Below are 20,775 nucleotides of genomic sequence, written 5' to 3' on the forward strand. Positions count from 1 at the left end.
CAGCTCAGATTTAAAAAAGGTAACTCTTCCTTTTTCGTTTTGTCCTTGCAGCTTAATAATAATAATAATAAACCTTTTTTTATTGAGGGTAGCATGTAATATCTCTCGATAATCTACCCATGGCCCTCAAATAAAAATAAAATAAGAAACACAATAATCAATCAAAAAGCTATGATTCATAGGCGAGAATTTGAAGATAAACTAACTAAGGAATTACTAAGGATTGTTCATTACAATTTGCAAACTTCAATTGGCTTAATTTTTTCTTCGAAAGACGTTAATGTAGAGCAGTCTTTCAACTCCTCAGGAAGTCTGTTCCACAAGCTTGGAGCCAGTGGACATAAATGACCGCTGTCCGTATGACTGTTTAATTCTGGGCAAATTTATATTTCTTTTGCTGTTTCTTGTTTCCTGGCATAGACTGCCCTGAATCTCAAAAACTTCTAGGCAGTGTAGCCAGGCAGCAGACCAGTTAATGCCTTACTTTAGTTATGCCACTTGCTCTTGAAATAGGAGATTAGGGCCGTTTAAACGAGGAAAAATGAGACGCGTCCAACTCTTACATAGGACGTGTCCTAAATAAGACTCAAACTATCCCGTATAAACGACAGTTTGAAATTTAGCTAAGACGCGTCTTATCTTAGAACGCCCCCTAACACCTGTTCTTCGATAAGACGCGTCTTTGCTAAGTCGCTTCTTAATGTGCCGTTTATACGGGATAGTTTTCCGTCTTATTTAGGACGCGTCTAATGAAAGACGCGTTTTATTTTTCCTCGTATAAATGGCCCTAATATTAAGTTCGCTGAGAAGAGCCGTAGAGGGAGCGTCCCAGGGAGCATCCCTTATAATTATTCTAGCAGCGCGCTTTTGAAGGCATGTTATATAAATGTTATAAATGTTTCCATGGTATTGGAATGACTAATGAAACTGTCACCCCAGCTTTGACATGGTGTTACTGTCTATTTTGCACAAATACTGGCAAGGCTAGTGTAATAGAGGATATTACATGGCCACTTGGAGATACGCAATTTCTCTTTGAGTGTTGAAAATGTTAATTTTTGAACTTGAGAACATTTCGTTTCTCTAAGTGCCGAAGTAGTGTGTACTGTTTATTACATAAACGCCAGTGAAATACCAAACCAGTTTACTTGCATATTTTTTTTCCTGCAAAAGGCGCGATTTATTATGTAGCACTAGCAATGGTGATCTTTGTTTTCGCGGGAAAGCTGACCTAGTAACACAGTTATTACATAATGTACGATAAATTTTGTAAACACTCACGAATAAAAAAAAAACTAAAATCAAATTTTAGTTTTTCATCTTCTCACTTGATAAGGATGTCATGGCAACATCGAAATGTTGTGTAAAACTCTTTCCGCTAATTCTTATCCTTAAGTTATATAATAATAAGACATATTTTGATATGATATTAAAATAACATTGACTGGTTTCATAAAAACTACTGATTTTTCTCTTTTGACGCTATTGTTAAAATCCTGCTTTGGACTGACAAAACATTTATAACAGGTGTGAAACAAGAAATAACATGAAGCAAAAAATATCAGCAGAAACCCAAGGACAAATTCCTCGGAAAATTTACTCATCTGCAATGAAACAGACAGAGTAACATCGGGAAATAAAGTAGTTAATCGAAGGCTGGAACTCACAACCTCACAAGCTGAAATATTATAATCACAGTCGGTAAATTGCTATTAATTTCCTTATACTACTACATGAGAAATTTCGGCAATTTGATTGGCTTAGAGCAGTGGTATTTCAGCTTAATTTGAAATACCTACATGTGAAAATTACAAACCTTCTACGGGTAGTAGTATAAACAATCAATAGCATGATTTGTAGGTGATATTTGGCATAAATATCACTCGTGGTATTTACGCCAAATGTCACTCGGTCTGGATTTCATACAAGGTGCCTGTACTGAGTCTCTAGACGGTCAACACCAAGGAGCCATTACTCACCCTCCCCACCCATGAAGCTTATGACTCGTCAATCACTTCCCCCAAGCTCTGCTAGCAGTGTTATGATTATGAGTCACCGCATTGATTTCAGCTAGCACCTAGCAAGACCCCAAGCCCCCTGGTTTTTTTCGGCTACACTGGCTTGAACACGGGCGATGCCCGTGTTCAAGCGAAAACTTAGCGGGCACCTTTTAGCAAAATCACACAGACAACAAATCATGTTGTTATATATTCCTAGACTTTCACTCAACTAAACAGGGACTGCCATTGGTTGATTCTTGGTCACGTGGCCTTGACTAAAATCAAATGTATCCCGATCGTGATACATTAAACAATGTATCCCGCTCGGGATACATTGCAGCACGTGATCAAAGCATGGTGGAAAGTGGTGTGACAGAAGGCGGGAAAAACACTGCCAGGTCCTGCCAGTTTTCTTTTTCGTGAATGAACACAACAACACAAAAACGAAGCCTCAAGCTAAAAAGCAACGATTTTTAAAGTTATCCCAGAAGTTCCCAGAAGAAAAACAGCAGCTAGTGGAGGAAAAAGATGCAGATAATATGAGGAAAGTACTTTTGTTTGTAAATCATTCATTCAGTGGTTTTGAGAATTAAATTTGTGTTGTTATAAGTACCGAGTCGACTGTTTTGGTTCGCTCCGGTTATTCTTTTGTTGCTGTTGAAGTGAAAGTCTAGAAGTATAACAAAACACTTAATGTCAGGTCCCTCGGGAAACCAGTTAGTTTTGTTTTCCCTCGAGTCCTGATGTTTCCCTCGACTTCGTCTCGGGAAACATCAGGACTCTTGGGAAAACAAAACTAACTGTTTCCCTCGGGATCTGACATTAAGTGTATAATAGCGGTTTATCGCTGTAATATGATCCATAGGTAAAACGGTGGATTGTAACATTGATGCAAAATGTTTTGTACGAAGTCTCAACAGTTCCAAGCGCTATTCGATGGGAAACATTATTGCCAGTTGTCTGTTTGCCTAAGTTTTAGCTTGTTAGGTAATAACTTTACGTGATTACGTTAATAAGTTCAGTTTGAGCTTAGTTTATTGATTTTTCCGCCCACTTTGTCGTGCACCAAGGATGGTCGCTTTCGACAGAGTTGTCTGTAGCTATAACGTCAGAGTGTAAAATGCCCTGTGAACGTTAACCGCTACTTCGTTTACATATCTGATTCACAGGAGACGAAATTAACCGTTTAAAAGTCAGTTAAAGGAGCAGTGTCACGAAATTTACCAAAATTCAAACAGTGGGAACAGCCACAAATTTGATTGAAACGTTAAAATAACCGCCCAAAAAGTTCCAAGAAGGTATAAAAAACACTGCAAATACTAAAGACGGCACGGATGGACAAACGTGAAGAAGATTGAAACGGATTGCCATTGTGGTTTTTGAAAAGTTGTTAGCCTAACAGTTCTTCAAAGTTCACTTTTGTTGTTTTGAAAGTTTGAAATAATGCTTGGGAGACATATTTGTTTGACATGAAGCTATGATTTTATCATTCACAAGTAATTTCTCAACTCTTATGCTGAAAATGGGCGCGAAATTGGGGTTGTAAACAAAATGAACTAAACAGTCCCTTTAAATCAAAATAACTGCAACTTATTTTAGAGGAACGTAAGAGAGAAGCAGAAATGCCAGAAAAGGAGCACGCGTATGGCCATAACTGAGGAAGATTAAACGGATTGCCTGAATCTAGCGGACCGAAGCCTGCTGTTTTCAAGTTTGTCTCAGTTTATCACAATGATCTCAATGATTTATAACTTTTGATAAACCTCTTTTCTCGTTATAAGGCATTTTGTTAACAAAAGGCGTTTCTTTCGGAGTTCGATTGTACTTAACTTTTAGCTCTTGTTAGTTTTGTTTTGTTTCTCTTCCATAAAATTGTCCCTTTTTCATTTTTTTTTTTTCAGGTAAATGCTTAGCAGAAAATTTCTACGTCCGTGGAGATGGAACAAGGGTTTACTTCTTTACACAAGGTAGTATTTTGATGTGAAAAAAAAGACGCACTTTATTTGAGTCAATTTGTACTTTAGCACCAAAGTACAAATTGTGGATACTACTTTTACGTCTCCTACTGGAGACGGGACCGCCATTTTACGTGGTCATCCGAGCCGAGCGAAGGTCTGGCTGTTTGCACGGCAAAGGCTGTACCTTCATTTCTCAGTTACTTTTAAGGACCCTGAGTATTGGCCCTGCCCAGGAGATCGAACCCGCGACCTCCCGCATAGTAGTCAAGCGCTCTTTTAAATGCGCTAAATGGTATGGCACCATTATATATCACGGAATTACTTAGTTATCGTACATGTTCACGTACGCTACGCTCTACTGATCAAAAACTTCTAGCAGTTCCGAAGTCAAGACTTAAAACATACGGAGACAGGGCCTTCTCCGTTGCTGCACCTAAACTCTGGAACGAGCTGCCATTAGATCTTAGAAGTTTAAATACAATTAATTTATTCAAGAAACACTTGAAGACCGATCTTTTTAAAAAAGCATATAATGTTTAACTTTTTGATAATTTCGAATAGGATTTATTGTGATATTTTTATAAATAAGACTGCAAATAGGTTTTAAATTTATTCATATTTTATTACCAGTCGGATCTTTTTAATTATTTTAATGTTATGAATTGTAAAGCGCTTTGGTCAATTAGTGGAGTTAGCGCTATATAAATTATGTTATTATTATTATTATTATTATTATTATTATTATTATTATTATTATTATTATTATTCTGCAGACTGAGCTAGTCCTGGCGCGGTTGTGAATGGTTCAGCTATGGGTGAATTATGTATTGGCTTTTTGTAATTGACGTGTTAATGGCGGCGCAAAGGAACAGCGATACTTCGAAAAAGAACTGATTCGCGTAACGTACTTTAAAATTGCTCCAATTTGTTTCTTTCGCTTTATGACTGAATACTGTCTGAATAGCAGCGCAGAGGAACAAGGATACTTCGAAAATTCAAATTCAAAAAGGAATTCGCTGATCGGTTCACTTCCTTTATAGATGTGCTTTCACTATCCTTCGCAATTTTTCCAATTTGTTTCTTTCGCTCTCTGATCATTAGGAAATGGAAATTTCAAGTTGCTGCTTTACAGAGTAGGGCTAGAAATGGTGCGCCGAGGCGATGATTTGATTTAAAACCCGTGTACCCTTACGATCGATCCCGCGGTTTATGTACGAAATAAGCTCTTAATGCTGGTGAATCACTCAAAGTGATGCGCCACTCTCGTGTCTAGACGTAAACATTAAGCTAGCCAAGTTTTGCTAGCCAACTTTGCATTCCCTATCTATACGATATCAGTGTTTTTATACAGCCTTTGTGCCAAACGTACCAAGTTGCGCTTTATTTTCACCATTTCACGGCGCCATTTGTTGTTAATTTTCCTATCTTTTTATTTGCCACTGAGATTAGTAGATAAGAACTTGTTCAATATTATATACCAGGTTTCTGTTACTCTTTTGAAGACCTTCTCAAAATCTCGTTAGCTTGACACTTTAACCCAATAACAGTCATATACCGGCTTAGAAAACAGATCACAAGGGATCGATATATCGACTGTATGTCGACTGTCATGATTTTTGACTGCTGCGGAGGACAGAATTGGAGGTAAAAGTCTTTTTATTTTTCCGCCTTTTGGGACTCTGGATCAAAGTTTCTCATTTCCTCGGGACGATTAAGGCGTTTTTCCTTTTGGGCAAGTACGGGTGTTCATGTTTTTTAACTGGAATTTTTGTAGATAGCAGCTAAGTTGTACCCATTCTTCTACAAATGACACTTTTCAGTAAACTTCCGGGAGTTATATGTACTTTCCCACGGTGCTGCTTTTACATTTCGTATTCAGTGCTCTCTTTTATGTCCGTTTTTTATCTTTGCCGCCATAAGGTGTCATGTGGTACACATACCAGTGAGTAAAATCACTGTAATTTCGCTTTTTACAGAATTGAGCATTTTTAATCGCTATAATTCACAGTGCGCGATGGAATCATCTCTTGCATTAGCTACTACAGTAGTTTTATGAAAAATATTAGAAAATTGCGAACGCTTTTAAACCTAAAATCGTGATCCCTGCAATCTTTAGTAGGGCGTAACTTATGTAAGACGAGCTTTTCAAGTTTCCCACAGCTACGAAAAGTTAAGTGTACCATGACCACCCTGGAATATTCGTTTTTAGAAATTAATAATGATTGATTACATTTTCATGCTTTCCTGATTTAAATATGCTCTGATAAGCGCTACCGGTTCCTTGTGAAGTCTCACTGAACATTTTGTGTTTTAATACTCTTTCAAACAAAAACATGACTTCCAACACGAAAATTTCGGTGGGTAATATACAGGGTGGTATTTGTTATCCTTTTTAAGACTTTGCTGCAACAATTTGTTATTTTTTGTGTAAGTACGTGCTCGTTAAAGTAAAGAAACCTGCTAAGCTTTACACGTAATTAGGCGGAGCGGAAACTGAAAGCCATGTATTGAATTTAGCCCTCAAAGTTAGAAATTTAGAAAAATGGGACGAATTTCATTTTGCTAGAATGCTGGACGTTGAGCAGTACTAGTGGTTCAAATTCTGCTTGAGGATTTTCTACACGTACTGAAAGTAGTGAAAACATTGCAAGCCCCAAACTTAACAAATAGCCTTGCGGCTAATGGAATTTAAAATTTGCTCGTTAATTGTTGTACGTGACTCGATTGTGATGGCTTCGAAAGTAACCTTTTGACCCTAAAAACGCTAAGAAAGATTGAGACATGGAGCGAAAAATTTCCTCCTGTGGAAGTCGAAGTTTTAAAACAAAGAAAGAGAGCGCAGAACTTTCCTTCTCAGTGGCCTTTTTTCACGGTCCACTCAAGGATTTAACCACAATTTCTAAAGTTAGAAAAAATTAATTGGCTTGATTTTATGAGCTGCTGGTGAATCCGACCTTGGGAAGTCAAGGAGGGTTTTCCTGACCTCCAACGATGATTATTAAGGAAGCAGGCTTTCTCCACAAAACTTCAGCCAAGAGCAGCAGGTTACTTACATCCTTGTTTGTGTTTAGTTAGTTTGTTTGGTTGGTTGGCTCGTTGTTGTAGTTGTTTGTTGATCCACATAAGTAGTAACCATAGTTGTAATCAAGTGATCCGTATTTGTTTAAGTCTACGAGAAAAGTGAAAAAGAAGTGATTAAGACCATATTAAACTAGCCTGTGAATATAGTCGTTTCTTCCCTAGCTGCGAGGAGCAATAAGAGACGCCTGTATTTGCAGGCTAATATCAAACTTTTCCTTCTCGTAATTCACTGCTTTCTGTATTGTTCCAGCTGGAGTAACATCAGAAGACCTTTCTCTTTTGTCTCTTTCATTTTTTTTCTGACAGTCATACTTAAAACACTTTACAGAGCATGAATATTTTGTGATAACCAGAAAAAAAAATTCTAACCGGCCGACTGCTTACAATGAAGGTCTAAAAACAGTTTTTGTATAATTGGATAATAAATTATCTAAAATTTTGCGCTCAAGGGCGTTGTTACGAGGCTCGTAATTATGCTCGCGTTATTTTAAATATTTGTCAACGTCCAGTTGCCGCAAACATCCAAAACCTCTAAAAAATATTTTTAGAGGATATTTTTTTTTTGTCAAGTGACTTTTTAAATCGGGGTGTTTAAATTACAGATTACAAATAAAATAGTGGGATGTTCGTGCTTCACTGGACGTTTTGTTGTGGTTTAATGAGTCCTTTGTTAGACACACCCCTGTCTATCTTAGAACGTTTTCCGGGGGGGCACAGGTGAAGTAAGTGGTAATCCTTTCTTCTGACTCAGATATTTCCAAAAGGCAGTAGATTATGGCCTTTTTGTTGCAGAAAATACGAAACTCAGCGTTATAATTATCATGTTAATGAAACAAAGAACATTAAGAAAATTGAAAGTGACAAGACATATGGTAAAAGCTTCGCGCAGCGAGGAAGGATCGTGACCAGATAAAAGGCATGCAGCTAGTGTACCAAAATGCCTCCGCCGCGATCGTAGAAAGTATTAGTAGTATACTAATATGATAATATGATATTTTCTCTTTTCTACTGGCCGTTAATAAAGAGAATTTTTATTTCAATATTAGCGCTCCCTAACTTAACCTTGCTTAGCGACAGGCATCTACGGGCAAGGTATTTTTCAGTAGCCGACTTTGACAATGTCAGCCATCGGAAGCTTTATAACGTTCAACGAATACATAAACAAACATTTTTTTTTTCATTTATCAGTGTTTTGAAAATATGTGTGGCGAAAATTTCTTTTACTGTCTAACAGAACTGACCACAATGCCGCTGCTGAGAAGTAATAGAGGTGAGAAAATGTGCCTTTCGAGGTAACAGCTCAAACTAAAATAAGGTTGCATTTTCATAATAAGCGTTTTCTCTCTTAGAGTCACTGTTGAGTGTATGATGGCGGCTGTTTCTTGTAAAATAGTTTTAACTTTTGAGTCTGGACGAAATCTTCCCCCGTGACCATTTGTCACCATGCAAATGGAAGTCTTTCCACTATAGTACTATTTTATTATTCAGCATTTTACAAAATCAATCGGTCTTTTATTTCGGTCCAATCTTTTCTTTGGCCTTTTCTGGTTGTAAGAGGGTGAAAAAAGGAAGCTTCAAAGTAAAGCGATTGAATCTATGCCTTCTGCAGGATAGCCTTTAACACGATATTGAGGAATACCCAGCTTTAACTCCATTTTTCGTTGCACTGGAGAGTGTGTATAATCCAACATTTCATGTAAAACCTTTCAAGCAGGAAAGAAATGGTCTGATTGAACTTGCAAGTCCTTTCATCTTCCTGTCAGGACTCCCCGTCAATATACGGCAGCCTCCCCCGGAAGACTCGTTTGGGTTGCGTCTTTACTCCCACGCCAAATGTATATAACTTGAAGGAAACAGGTGGAATTACTTGACAATGCTATAAGGTGAATATTTCGTACGCTTCATCGACACTGAATACGACGAAACGGCTTTTGACTCCTTTTAATGGGCAACGTTGTTGCACGTTATCTTCACATGAATCCAGAACTTGTTTTTAGCACTGAAGGTTTATCTTCTTCACGCAGCAAACTCATAGGTGGTCTACAATACGTTTTGGTTGATATGGTGAACTCACTTTGTCCGGAAGTCCACTCTAGAGTTCCTCTTGTAGTTTAATTCGACTGAAACCGTTGGCCAAGTTTTTCGCTAAAAACGTTCGTTCCATTAAACGTCACCCCTTAACATTTGTCCTTATTCATCACTAGCGTTGATTGAGGTAAAGCCTAGAAAAACAGCATTATCTGATTTAACAAACAAACCACGAAAATTAGCGGAGTTTTGTGCGTGTTCACTGGCAATGATTATTTAATAGAAACATTTTAATGTTACAACAGGTGGTTGTAAAAACCTACAGGGGAAAATACCCCGGATATGTCGGTTTTATTTCAACTTTAATTCCCTGTCGTCGAGACTGAAATGTTTCCCGGGACGTGATGTTATTTGGCATTGATTATCGAAATAAAGCCCCTCTTCAATAACAAGATATTGTATAAGGTTAAATGGTGAATACATTTGACTAGTTAATTGGCAGGTTTTGCGAGATAAAATGAAAGCACTTTTCTTATGTTGATTATTGCAAACCAGTCGTTCGATCAACACAACAGCATTCATATTTGTCTTTCTAACTTTGAAGCAATATTTCTTTTTTTCGCTGTTGGGGCTAAGAAATCTAATTTGCGGAGCTACTGCTAGAACAGCTATATAAGGAAACATAATGCACAGTTTTATCCGCTAGTTTGAACAGCAGGGAAACTAATTACAAGCGATTGATTGAATTTGACGGTCGCCCGCGCTCAAAGATAAATAAATCATGCCTATGGCTAGTAAATTGTGATTAAAAACTGTCTCGGTGCGACAGGTTGAGGGCTGATTTTCATTGGCTGATCCGTGGAGCTTGTCTAAGAACCTGTTGTGTTTTCTAACCTTTATCAAAGACTCTTTTTATGCTGGATGTTGCACCTCGCAACCATCATTTGAATTTTGCTTCTTTTGCGCGAAGGAACTCCATCAGTCATGTTGTTTCAACTCATTTCGGCTACTTCAGTTTAGTTTTGCTTGACAATCAAATGTTTCTTGCAAAATTAATGCTATTCATAATCATAGAATCCTATATTCGTTGCTTTTATTATTAGATTACAAAACAAGCTAGCTGTACAGTTATTTATATTGATTCCCTGGAGGCGCTAACAGGTGATTTTAAATTGCGTATTATGAACTCGCTGGTTTGTTAACAAATCTTTGCCAACACCAATAGCTTCTTTTCTGAAACAAGCTTGTTTCTGATTAAGCTGAATTCAAGGTGTTTTCGAGGGAGTTTTTCTTCGTGCGAGATTATTCACTTGAGGTCGACAGGTGTTTAGCGCAGTTAAATGCCTGAACAGATTATAGCGTTCGCATTGTCTTAGGATTACATCGACGACTAGAGCACTGAAAATGAAAATCCGCTTTATTTAGAAACGATCATCTTTGTACATTTTTTCTGTTCGTCAATATAAATTATTACCTTATAACAATTTTTTCTAGCTACTCTTTAGCTCCTTTTTTATACTGGGTCGAGTTTCTGCTTCCTGTCTCTCTGTATGCTCCCCAAAATGTCTGAGGTCATTGAACGCTTTTTTAGGCCGCAAAGTTAGAGTGATCCAGTTGTTATGGTAAAGTATTCGGTTGCATCCTTGAATTTCTAAGACTTTGATTGTTTGGTTATCGCTTTTCTCTGTCTTTATGGACAGCTATCGCCATGTTTTTAACCTGTTGCAAACCCATTAGTCACAAGGTGAACTAGTATTGTCTTGTTGTGCCTGATTTGTGGCTTCGTATTTCAACAAAAACATTTTTTCAAAAAAAACAACTGAGATTTTTTTGGTGCGGTATTAAAACTTTTCGAATTAAGGCAAATGGGACTTTTCGGTCGAATCGAAAGTTCTGGAATTAAATCAGTCAAGTAGTGTTTCCTGGGCATCCGTTTTCTTCATGCTTCAGCAGCAACGACATCCTTGAAAAAGATTTGGAGCACAAACTGCAGCAGTATTTCTTGACCTCCGAATGAGTTTGTAGATGCGCGCGTAGGTTCGATCTATCAGCGAAAGCTCTCTGACAGCTTGAACATTTGTAAGGTTTTTCACCCGTGTGGGTTCTAATATGTCCTTGAAGAAGCCAGGGTCTGCTAAACGCCTTCCCGCAAATTTTGCATTTACAGGGAAGTGTATGCGTTCGGATGTGCATTTTAAGAGCTCCTAGCGACATGTAGAGTTTATCGCAGTACTTGCAGTGGAACGGGCGCTTGTGATGCGGGTGACAGTGGTATTGCTGGTGGCGAAGTAGCGACGTAACCGATGAATAGCTTTTACTGCACTCTTGGCATTGTAATTCGTTTCTCGCTGTCTGCCCCGGGGCGATCTCATTACCGTTTTCATCGACGCTCCTATAGTCAGGTTGTTTGTGTTTTTCCTGAGATTCTGTGGTGCCGCTCTTTGGTGCTTCCCTAAGCACTGCGAGTCCAGAAACTTCTGCTGGATAGGAGAATATTTTCTTCTCCCACCTGATTTCGGTGGGTATTTGTAAGTGCACTCTTGGGCTTTTGATATGCGGGGCAGCATGTTCATGTTCTTGACTATAACCTGTTGCGTGTGCAGAAAACACATGGCAGGAATCAGATATTTGGTTTACAAATTATTCAGCGCACTGTTAGCAACGCAAACCAGCGATCAAAAATTCGTGGCAAAAGAGCAGCCATTTGATAATTAGGCAAAGTCAATGCAAAGAGCGAGCGCAAATCACGAGAAACGCGAATGCTTTGATTTGGTCGAAGTTCATTAAAAAAATTTTCTCTATCCTCGCTACCTGTCCAAAATATGACAAGTGCATCAGAATTAACACAATACATTATTTCACTCACCGATTGCCTGCCTTTTGACGAACAGATTCGAAGGAAATCTTTTTAGTTTTTCACTCTTTTTCTTGACAAGGAACGCTTTAGGCATTTTCGTCTGCGCTTTTTCTGCCGGTTGACAGCAGCAGATTTCGCTTCTGTCCGATTACAACTCTATACGTGTGCTTTGCAACGTTCAGTGCAGGGAGTTTTTGATGAGGGCGATTCAGGCCCGTCTGTGTTTCAAGTGTTTTTATTGGTCAATTGCCCGTGACGTCATGTGTCAGGTGTAACACATTAATACACCTTTTTATTGCCATTCCGCGCCAGGAGGCAAGCTTGGTATCAAAATATCAACCGTGTCTTATTTGGCAACTGGGTAAAACCTCATTAAATTCACACCCTAGCTGGCATAAGCATGCTGATAAAAGACTTATTGACCTGAAGTGCGCATTCCCGACTTCGCCCTTCCTTCGATTTCAAGGAATCAGACCGATAGGAATTCCGGTGTCGCTATAAAGATGAGCTTTAGAGCAAATCAGCTCTTGTTTGAATTAAAGAGCAGAAAACAACAGGTGATGGAACTTTATTGCCATTGTTCAGCGTCTCGACCCATTGTTATAGCCCTAAAGTCAATACAAGAACATAATTAACCACAGTGGACAATAACATCCCAAACATGTCGCTCCAGAAGTCAAAATCAAACACAGTCGATAATAAACCCTAGAAAATTTGCATTTCAGTCGGGATTATAATTACTGGAGTTGCCAACTTGTTTAAACTCCCATTTTCAACAGCTAATCTTTTATGAAAACTCTTTCTCGATCATTCTGAAGGAATCCTCGCTATTGGATGACAGCGCATTAGATGTTCATGTAAACTATTGTCCAAGCAGGTGACTGCGCGATCAGCAGAGTAATCATTAATATCATGTGATATTGCTTGTAAAAGAAACCCACCTCTACAAACTCCAAAAATAAACCAAAGCTGTTTTGAACTTATCGGTGAAGGAAATCGAAATTGAAAGTTCAGTTGAAACCGCAAGCTCTTTCAAGTTTAGAAATGATTTCGAAGATTATCTAAGCAACCAACTATTATTGCATTAGGAATTTTTTATTACCAAGGGGAGGGCTTGCCGTCAAACCAGTTTTCCGTGGCTTTAACTTGTACAGGTTTATTTAGAGTGACGTTCGCTGGCAAATAGTTTCATTTCAGTCTTGGCCAATCATTGTTTTCCGGACGTGGACTTCAAACTCAAAGCTTCCGTCTCAGGATTAGAGAGGAGAGGAAGACATACTTCTTCGTGTTGATATTCCTGAAACCACGCGAGGAATTTTATTTACAATCTTATATTATATTGTAAGCTATGCCAAGATAAGAACCACTGACTCCAGCAAAATAGTTGCTCTGCCATCGTAATATGATAGGCTAAATTCCTGTAAAATTCTTTGGTCTGTTCCTCTCTTAAGAGTGGAGAACTGAATGAGTCCTATTTTGTTGACAAAAATCTTATCATTTTGTTTTTGTTTTTAATTATCACTGGCTTGATTCACTATCTCCAAGCTATTTTAAATTCATTTAAAGCGGATTTGAGGTTCTTGCCATCCGCAGCTGTGCATATTTCAGTCGCTGCTCAGTTTTCATTCCCATCCTTTCTCAGTCATTCATACATACTGAAAACTTTATTTCTTCAACGTCTAATTATATTTGTACACGTACCCCAGCAATTTTTCCTGCCGATACAAAAAACGCTAATCCCGCTTTAGAAAAGCACTATTCCAAAGTAGATTTATCTTTCTCATATGTTACATACAGGTGCTATAAGCTGATTGTACTGTGGGGGGTAGCCATAAGGGTATGTGGAAAGCTTCTCGCAAACAGGTAGCTATTGCCGAGAATTTGGGTATGAAATGTGTCTGATGCTGCCTTACCACCCGAGAACTTTGGCTTTCTGCTCGCAAATAGCGTCTGGTTTAATCTGCACAATTCATTTTCTGCCCAAATCCAAGACCAGACAGTCACAAAACAGAAAAGAGTTGTATATGGTGAGACAGGGGTGGTATGCTTATCTCGAATTCTATATGTCTGCGGAAACCTGGTGCAGAATTTTATAAATGGTGGATTTTACTTGACTGGTTTTACTAGTTTACTTAATAAGATTTACTGCTATAACAGCTGTTCAGCCACTGAGATAATATATAACTAGATTCCTATTTTTTTAGATTCAAAAAACAGGCAAAAATCCTTGATGGCCGCCTGGCGTTACTAAAATATTTTCAGCTGAGCGTGAAGATAAACGGATGTTTTGGCATCAACAACAGGCTTCAGAGAATTCTTTTTAAATCGTTGTTACCTAAAGTCACACCGGATACGTTTAACACAGTGTGTTCGTTTTTGGATATGACTAAAGTTTAGAACGTGCTAGTCCGAAGACGGAAATACTCTCTTCTGAAGGTTTAAACTACTTCCTATTTCCTCCAACTAAAAAAAAAAAATTGGTGAAAAACAACCCGATGCTCTTTTTTGCGGAGAGAATTGCTGCTTGTGTTTGGACGCGCGCAGGCATAATTCTTTTGTTCTCAGCAAGGCTGATTTTTTTGCGTTGTTTTTCTTGATGCATCATTGGTACGTTAAACCAGCAATATAAAGCTCTTCTTACTTACGACCTTTGTGCGGACTATGGACTGTGAAACGGAAAACGAGTATTGTGATTAACTTAATGAAATCAAATTGTTATTAATATGGACTCATATTTATTAATTTGCTGTTGTGCCATGGACAAATTCTTCAAGTTCTTAATTTGCAAATTTCCTATTCAGTACTTTGTGATGAACATGTGTTGAGTCAGCTTGAATTGATACTGAAAGAACGCTGGATTTGTTTGTAAGCGTCTGTTTATCGCTAAGTTTCCTTTTGTACAAAAAGCGTTCACGAGTCGACACAAGCAGTAAATAGCTTGGCGTTATTTTGTAACAATAGCGTGTTTTAGCATATTTGCTAGCAACAAACATAGCTAAACCTAATATGAAGCTAGAGTTTTGTCTATACCACTGAAAAAGAGCAAATCGTCTTTTGTACCCGATCACTGGTTTTTTTTTCTCCCTCGTGCTCACTTACGCTTTTAGAGAGAAAGAGACTTGAAATATACTGGAAATAAATATTACTGCATAAACGTTCTGCTGAAAAGGTTTTATTTGAAAGATCATACCACGACATTTCGTGACCCATAGAGTTCACTAGACTGTACTACTCTTCTTCATATTTACCATAGACTTTACTAGGCTACACTGCATTTCATTCCTCCATTGTGTGTGTACGTGGGAGAATCGTTTAAACCGAGTTTTTTTATTCAGTAATTTCAGCCAATTCATGCTTACGCGACGCTAAAATACCAAAAAATGTGTATAGCTGACAGCCGTTACACCCTTATCACCCCGAGAGACAACTTTGGAGACAGCAAATGTGCTTCTAACGTTTGAGTCTGTGCACGAAATCTTATGATGTTACCATTCATATGAAACCACTTTTCACAGTACTTTTTCACAGTGCTATTGTGATTTTGTACTTTACAGAAAAAAAAAATTCGGATTGTTCTTGATTTTACAGGAGAAATGAAAACATTACCTTCGATCATGTGCACCTGCTGCGTCTGATTTTGACGCCAAGGTGACAACTCAAACATGCAAAATGATGATTTTCGCAGTACGCACCTCAATAACTTATCTATTATCTTTACTGCTATGCGTTCATTCAGCAGTAGTTTGGTTGGTGTTTACAGCTGTGAGATTTGCAGCTTTTCCTGATGTGTCAGCGTTCAGTTAGAGTCGGGATTCGCCTAGACACTTCACCCGGTTTCGGTGCGCGCATGTGAAGACTAAAAAAGTCGCTCGAGATACAAGGGCTATCCGAGATTGATCGTTGCCAAGGTTTTTATTCCTAATTTAATTGTACAATCCGAGAATACGTTTTAAGCCAAAATGTTAGCCAAAAATAATCAACCGGAATCCATTTTTTTTAAAAAGGCGTAGATTTGAGTCTAAATGTCAACTAATCCTGGGTCATCCTTGGTTTTCTTAATCCCGTTTTGGACTCCCTCAGGCTGTAGCAATGCGCAGTAGTTTGTTATATTATAATCAATTTTTTTGTGTGTGTGTGCTGATTAAATTATTCCGCAGTTTTTTTTACCTTAACCTTGACTTTTCTGTTTCAAACAAAACGCAGCCTCCCTAGGCAGGAATTCAAAAACTCTAATTTGACCAATGACTCATCGGAATGCGTGTTCAATTTATAGTTCTCAGTTACAGCCATTTTGTTTAATATCAGTGGTAAGCAAGTTCGACAAAAATTTTACGCGCGTAGCTTTTTTTAAACCTGTACACTTCAGTTAGCAAGGTCAAGGTCGAAACGCGAAGAAATAATAACACTTCATAAAACAGAACACTAAATGATAAGGGACACAAATAGACTGCAAAACAGTCGGTTTTTTTTCTCAAAATCAGTAAAGAAATCGGTAAAGCGTGGCTTAAGAGTCTTGAGCGCGAAGCGCGCGAGAGAAAAGCGTCTCTCCCCGGTCTCGCTCTCTGTTTTCAACCTCGTTCCAGACCTTTCGTTTGACTGCTCTCGCGTACTTGAATACGCAAAAGTACGGGCTGTCTTGCAGTCTAGGACACAAACGGACCCAAACTTTTGTGCATCATAAATATGCACTTTGATTATGGGGGCAGTTTGGGTTAAAAGCATATATTGTTTCACGTTGATTTCCACCCTTTTAGATATCTAGCCAAGATCTCATTCAACCAAAAAATGACTCAATTAAGTTGGAGTCCATGGTTCAATAATTTCTTGAGAATTTTTGGGTGATTTTTCGAATGTTTTCAATGTATACAAATTAGGGTGCGATGTTTAAAATTTTGGATTTGGGGGTGGTTAAAAATAAAAATAAGAAGTGAATAATTGGTAGAAAAATTCCAGATTGTCCACTGGTCACCACAACAAAGTGCCGCGGAGCCCATTAGCAGACTAACTGGTTTATAATGGTAATTGAACTGAGTGGAGTGTAATTTTGCCTGAAATCACAAGTATGGTTTGGGACCAAAATTACGCGACGAAGTTTAATTACCACTTAATTACAGCCGTTGTGAAATCGAAGAATTCTGTCAGTACCAATATTTTAATGATCAATTAGCCGGTTTGTTGAAAAGCGGAAGCAAAAAGGCTTTTAAATCTTATTTTGTATTCGAAACAGAATGATACCCTATAGAGCAAAAATGGTGCGATTTAAAACAGCAATGATGCGATTTAAAGTCTGTGAAAATGATAGTTTTACTCGGCCACCCTCAATGTTTTACAAATACCGACGAAAAAATATTGACTGAATACATTCAAGCTGATGTCTCAAGCAGTGTCAAACAACCATTTACAAATTGTTTTTTCCCCATTGTTTACCGGTTCGTTACGTTGTGTATGGGTACGTTTAGTGTACATTATCCTTGACTACGACTACAAACTTTACAGTCGCCTTCACTGCTCGCCATACACGGTGTACCTAGACTTTCCTGGTGACTACCCGCTGTCCTAGAAGACTAAGGACCCATTTTCATTCAAGACCTAACCATACTAATGCCCGGTACTTTGCTCTTTCAGATGACCTTTCGCGCATGTTTAAACAGGCTGGACTTGTTGAAGAGCAGAACTACGTTGATCGTAGATTACAAGTAAATCGCGGGCGACAGCTTAAAATGTATCGTATCTGGATTCAGTGCAAGTATCGGAAACCAACATGAAAACTACTGTTATGTAAAGATATCGCTCATTATTAAAGATAACGCGTTTTTAATTATAGTTTTTATAGTCTATTGGTCCGTTTTTGGATAAAAATTGCTCCCAGCTCCCCGGTGATGCATTACCATACAACCTTGTTCCCACGCCTTTTCCCATGTAAACTGCGCGAAACTACAAAAAATAAGCCCTAGGAACAAAGTTGAGTGTGGATAGTTAATTCGATCATTTGTATGACGTAGACAGTTTACCATAGCCTTGTTTTAGATTGTATTTCCTTGTTTAAAAACTGGCGTGCTAAAGTCTTGGAACATGGAAACTTGTCAGAGACGAGATTTGCCAGTGTAAATGAAGAGACGCAGGGACAGCCTAGCCTCATACCCAGGCTCTCTCTCTCTCTCTCTTACTATGCGCAAAAGACGGAAGGACGGTGAAAGTTGGCTTCGCCTCCACCGCGATCAAAACGTGTGTTGTGTTTCACGCAGGCGTTCTTAGTGTTTCGTCACGCGTTCCTCCTGGGACAAGAATGTGGGAGGCTTTGAATTAATTTGACAACGGTTATGCCTCTGGGTTGGCTTCTTTTCTATTTGCTTCGTCTGGCGCGTCCCAAAGCGCCCGTGAAGGAGGGCGGGAAAAGAATATTCACGGGCAGATGGCAATCATTTTGGACAAAGTAAAATCGCTTAAATATCTTTCCGGAAATGGCCAAAAAAGAAAATTCTAATATTATCTCGAAACCCCCTCTACTGGTGTCTAAATATATTTTATTTTAGTTTTAAAATAATCGATTTTGAACAGGTACTTATGCCAATTTTGTCACTTGTTCGTCTTGTTAGCCTTCGCTACAGACGAAACTAAACCTGTGGTGAAGTATAGGGATAAATTACCTCTGCGACGCAGGCCAGCTGGTCACCTGTGGGATTTTAGAAAGTATGTAATGGGATTGTCTACGTAAATATATAACGTTAGTGTTTTGAAGAAGAACGAGTAGAGGAAGAAGAGTGAGGGTTTTCAGACTCATCAATGTTACCATCACCCGATGTTTGCAAAATGGCCGCTGCTTCAACTGATATAAAAGATGTAGTACTGAGTATTAATTCACGACAATAAGCTAAAAAGAGCGTAAAATATAGGGCTCAGATTAGTCAATAGAAATAAAAATATCCAAAAAAATTCTTAATACCTGAGAATTGTTGAAATACCTCGGACACTACTAACTTTCCCAAAAAATATCCGGATGTTTGTGGAAAGCCTTAGGCAAAGTTGGCGACAAGAGCATTAAAACCCCTGAGAACTTACTCTTACCAAGCCAGTTCAAAGACATTTGGCATTCCCGTTTATCATTATTTTTCTTGATGTGATCTAAATATCCCATCCCAAAAGACCAACTTTCGAGTTTCCCTAAGCCTCTTTTTGAAAACGAGGTTACGTGCGAAGTCTTTGATATGAAAATAAACCTTTGGCCGGTTTCAGACGTCGAACTTTTCGTGAGCAAAAACTAATTCGAATAAAACCGACCTAAATTATTTAGCGTGGATGAATGGGAAAGCCGTTCGAAGTCGAAATTCCCGGCCGGGCTAAGAGGGAAAAACGGGTTAGGCGTTCTAACTGATTCAGACGCCGAACTTTTCGTGTAAATAAATTCAAGTAAATCGATATTAGTTTCGACTTAGTAAAAAAGTTCGGCGTCTGACCACAGTGAATAGCCTTATACTTTTCACGATATCTCCCAAATGGAGAGCTTGCTCGCAGGCTGGCGTCTGAACCAGGGACTAAATTGTCAATGAAGGTTTTGCACTTGGCGCCAATTTTAAAATGAGTGTTTTGGAACTGGCCGCTTTCATAATTGCCCAAAATACACCCTGTTTATCCCTCCACCCCCTCCCCCTCCGCCCCCCCCCCCCCCCCAAAAAAAAATAGAAAATCGTAGGAGGTTGTTTTCATTTCTCCTGGATATGACAGTCGTCCCAAGAGAAAGCGAAAACGACCTTATGCATAATTTCGGGGAATAAACAAGGTGTATCATGGGCAATGAATGAGGAAGTGGCGAATGGCCTGTTAGTTGTCCCTGAGTCTCCAAGGATAGACTGAAGCTATCGGAACAGCGAACAGGATTGAGTGAAAAATCAATAAACCAACAACAAGAACAAGTCAAGCAGTGGACTCTAGCCCTGAAAAAATACGGCTTTGTGCCAGGAAGAACGAATAAAATTAGAGGTTTTGAAGGGCTTCGACAACAGGGACTCAGTAAGGACACTACCTTCATCACAAGAGCCGCTTCTCTGCTCTCTTTTTCCATGGCCTTCTTTCCCTTTGACGCCCAGGCCATTACTAAATTGCAATAGCTCCCCCACATTAGAGACCTTTTAAGATACCGTTTCTGTGTACAGGTATGGTTAAATACCCATACGCGTAGCCGTGAATACAGATAGATTGCCTCTTACCCTGGAAATCATGGCCACCTTTTATATAACAAAGTGGCAAACATGTTCGCTTACCCGTTCTCGTAGGCAGAAACAGGTTATCTTAATAAGGTCGCTATTATCCGCTAATGTCTGCACGGGCAACAAGGTTTATATGGCAAGCCATTGACTATGGGCAAGCCCATTTTCAGATTTATTTCATGACTGATTCCTTTTCCTTTTACTGTAACAAAGGAAATACTGAAAATATACTGATCTATGCAGCAAATTGGCTTTGTTCCCTCGATTAGCTTCGATTGACCACGTGCACGAGCTCGTAGATCCGAATTCGAGTTCGTTAAATGGAACAAATTCAGGTAGCATTCCACAGCAGATTATAATTGAGTTCTCGGGTAATTAGCACTGTTTTATCCCTACATGGAACGAAAATCTATTGACTTGTAACATCCGGACTTAGATTGGCAAAAGATAACACAATGAGCTCAGTACGTTTTTTTTTCCGGGGAGGGAGGAGGGTACTCCCTCCCTATAACATACATACATACATGTTTTATTTATTTGGAGTCTGAAACAATAAATAGTATATCAGCTATTTCCAAATAACTAAAATTACAAACAACAAAAAATTCCTAACCATATATGGCTAATAAGTTATTAATTATAATGGC

At 38.6% G+C, this 20,775-nt stretch overlaps 2 protein-coding genes across 2 annotated transcripts in view; one reads left to right on the forward strand and one right to left on the reverse strand.

Moving 5' to 3' along the window:
- The window catches only part of LOC140931364 (tRNA N(3)-cytidine methyltransferase METTL2-like), a 36,784-nt gene extending 19,042 nt beyond the window's left edge, over positions 1–17,742 (forward strand). Inside the window, exons 9-11 of the mRNA XM_073381166.1 lie at positions 1–19; positions 3,902–3,967; positions 17,550–17,742. The exon at positions 1–19 is cut by the window's left edge and continues 57 nt beyond it. Coding sequence (XP_073237267.1) covers positions 1–19; positions 3,902–3,967; positions 17,550–17,689 — 225 coding nt within the window. The 3' untranslated portion in view covers positions 17,690–17,742. The remainder of the gene's footprint in view (positions 20–3,901; positions 3,968–17,549) is intronic.
- On the reverse strand, positions 10,467–12,141 carry LOC140931363 (protein escargot-like). Its single transcript, XM_073381165.1, has 2 exons — positions 11,934–12,141; positions 10,467–11,655 (listed from the first exon to the last, which is right to left on the reverse strand). Exons 1-2 carry the CDS (start codon positions 12,016–12,018, stop codon positions 10,976–10,978), a joined length of 765 nt encoding a protein of 254 aa, XP_073237266.1. The 5' UTR covers positions 12,019–12,141; the 3' UTR covers positions 10,467–10,975.
- Positions 17,743–20,775: the final 3,033 nt, after the last annotated feature.

The sequence above is a fragment of the Porites lutea genome, chromosome 3, assembly GCF_958299795.1.
Source record: "Porites lutea chromosome 3, jaPorLute2.1, whole genome shotgun sequence".
Lineage (NCBI taxonomy): Eukaryota > Metazoa > Cnidaria > Anthozoa > Scleractinia > Poritidae > Porites > Porites lutea.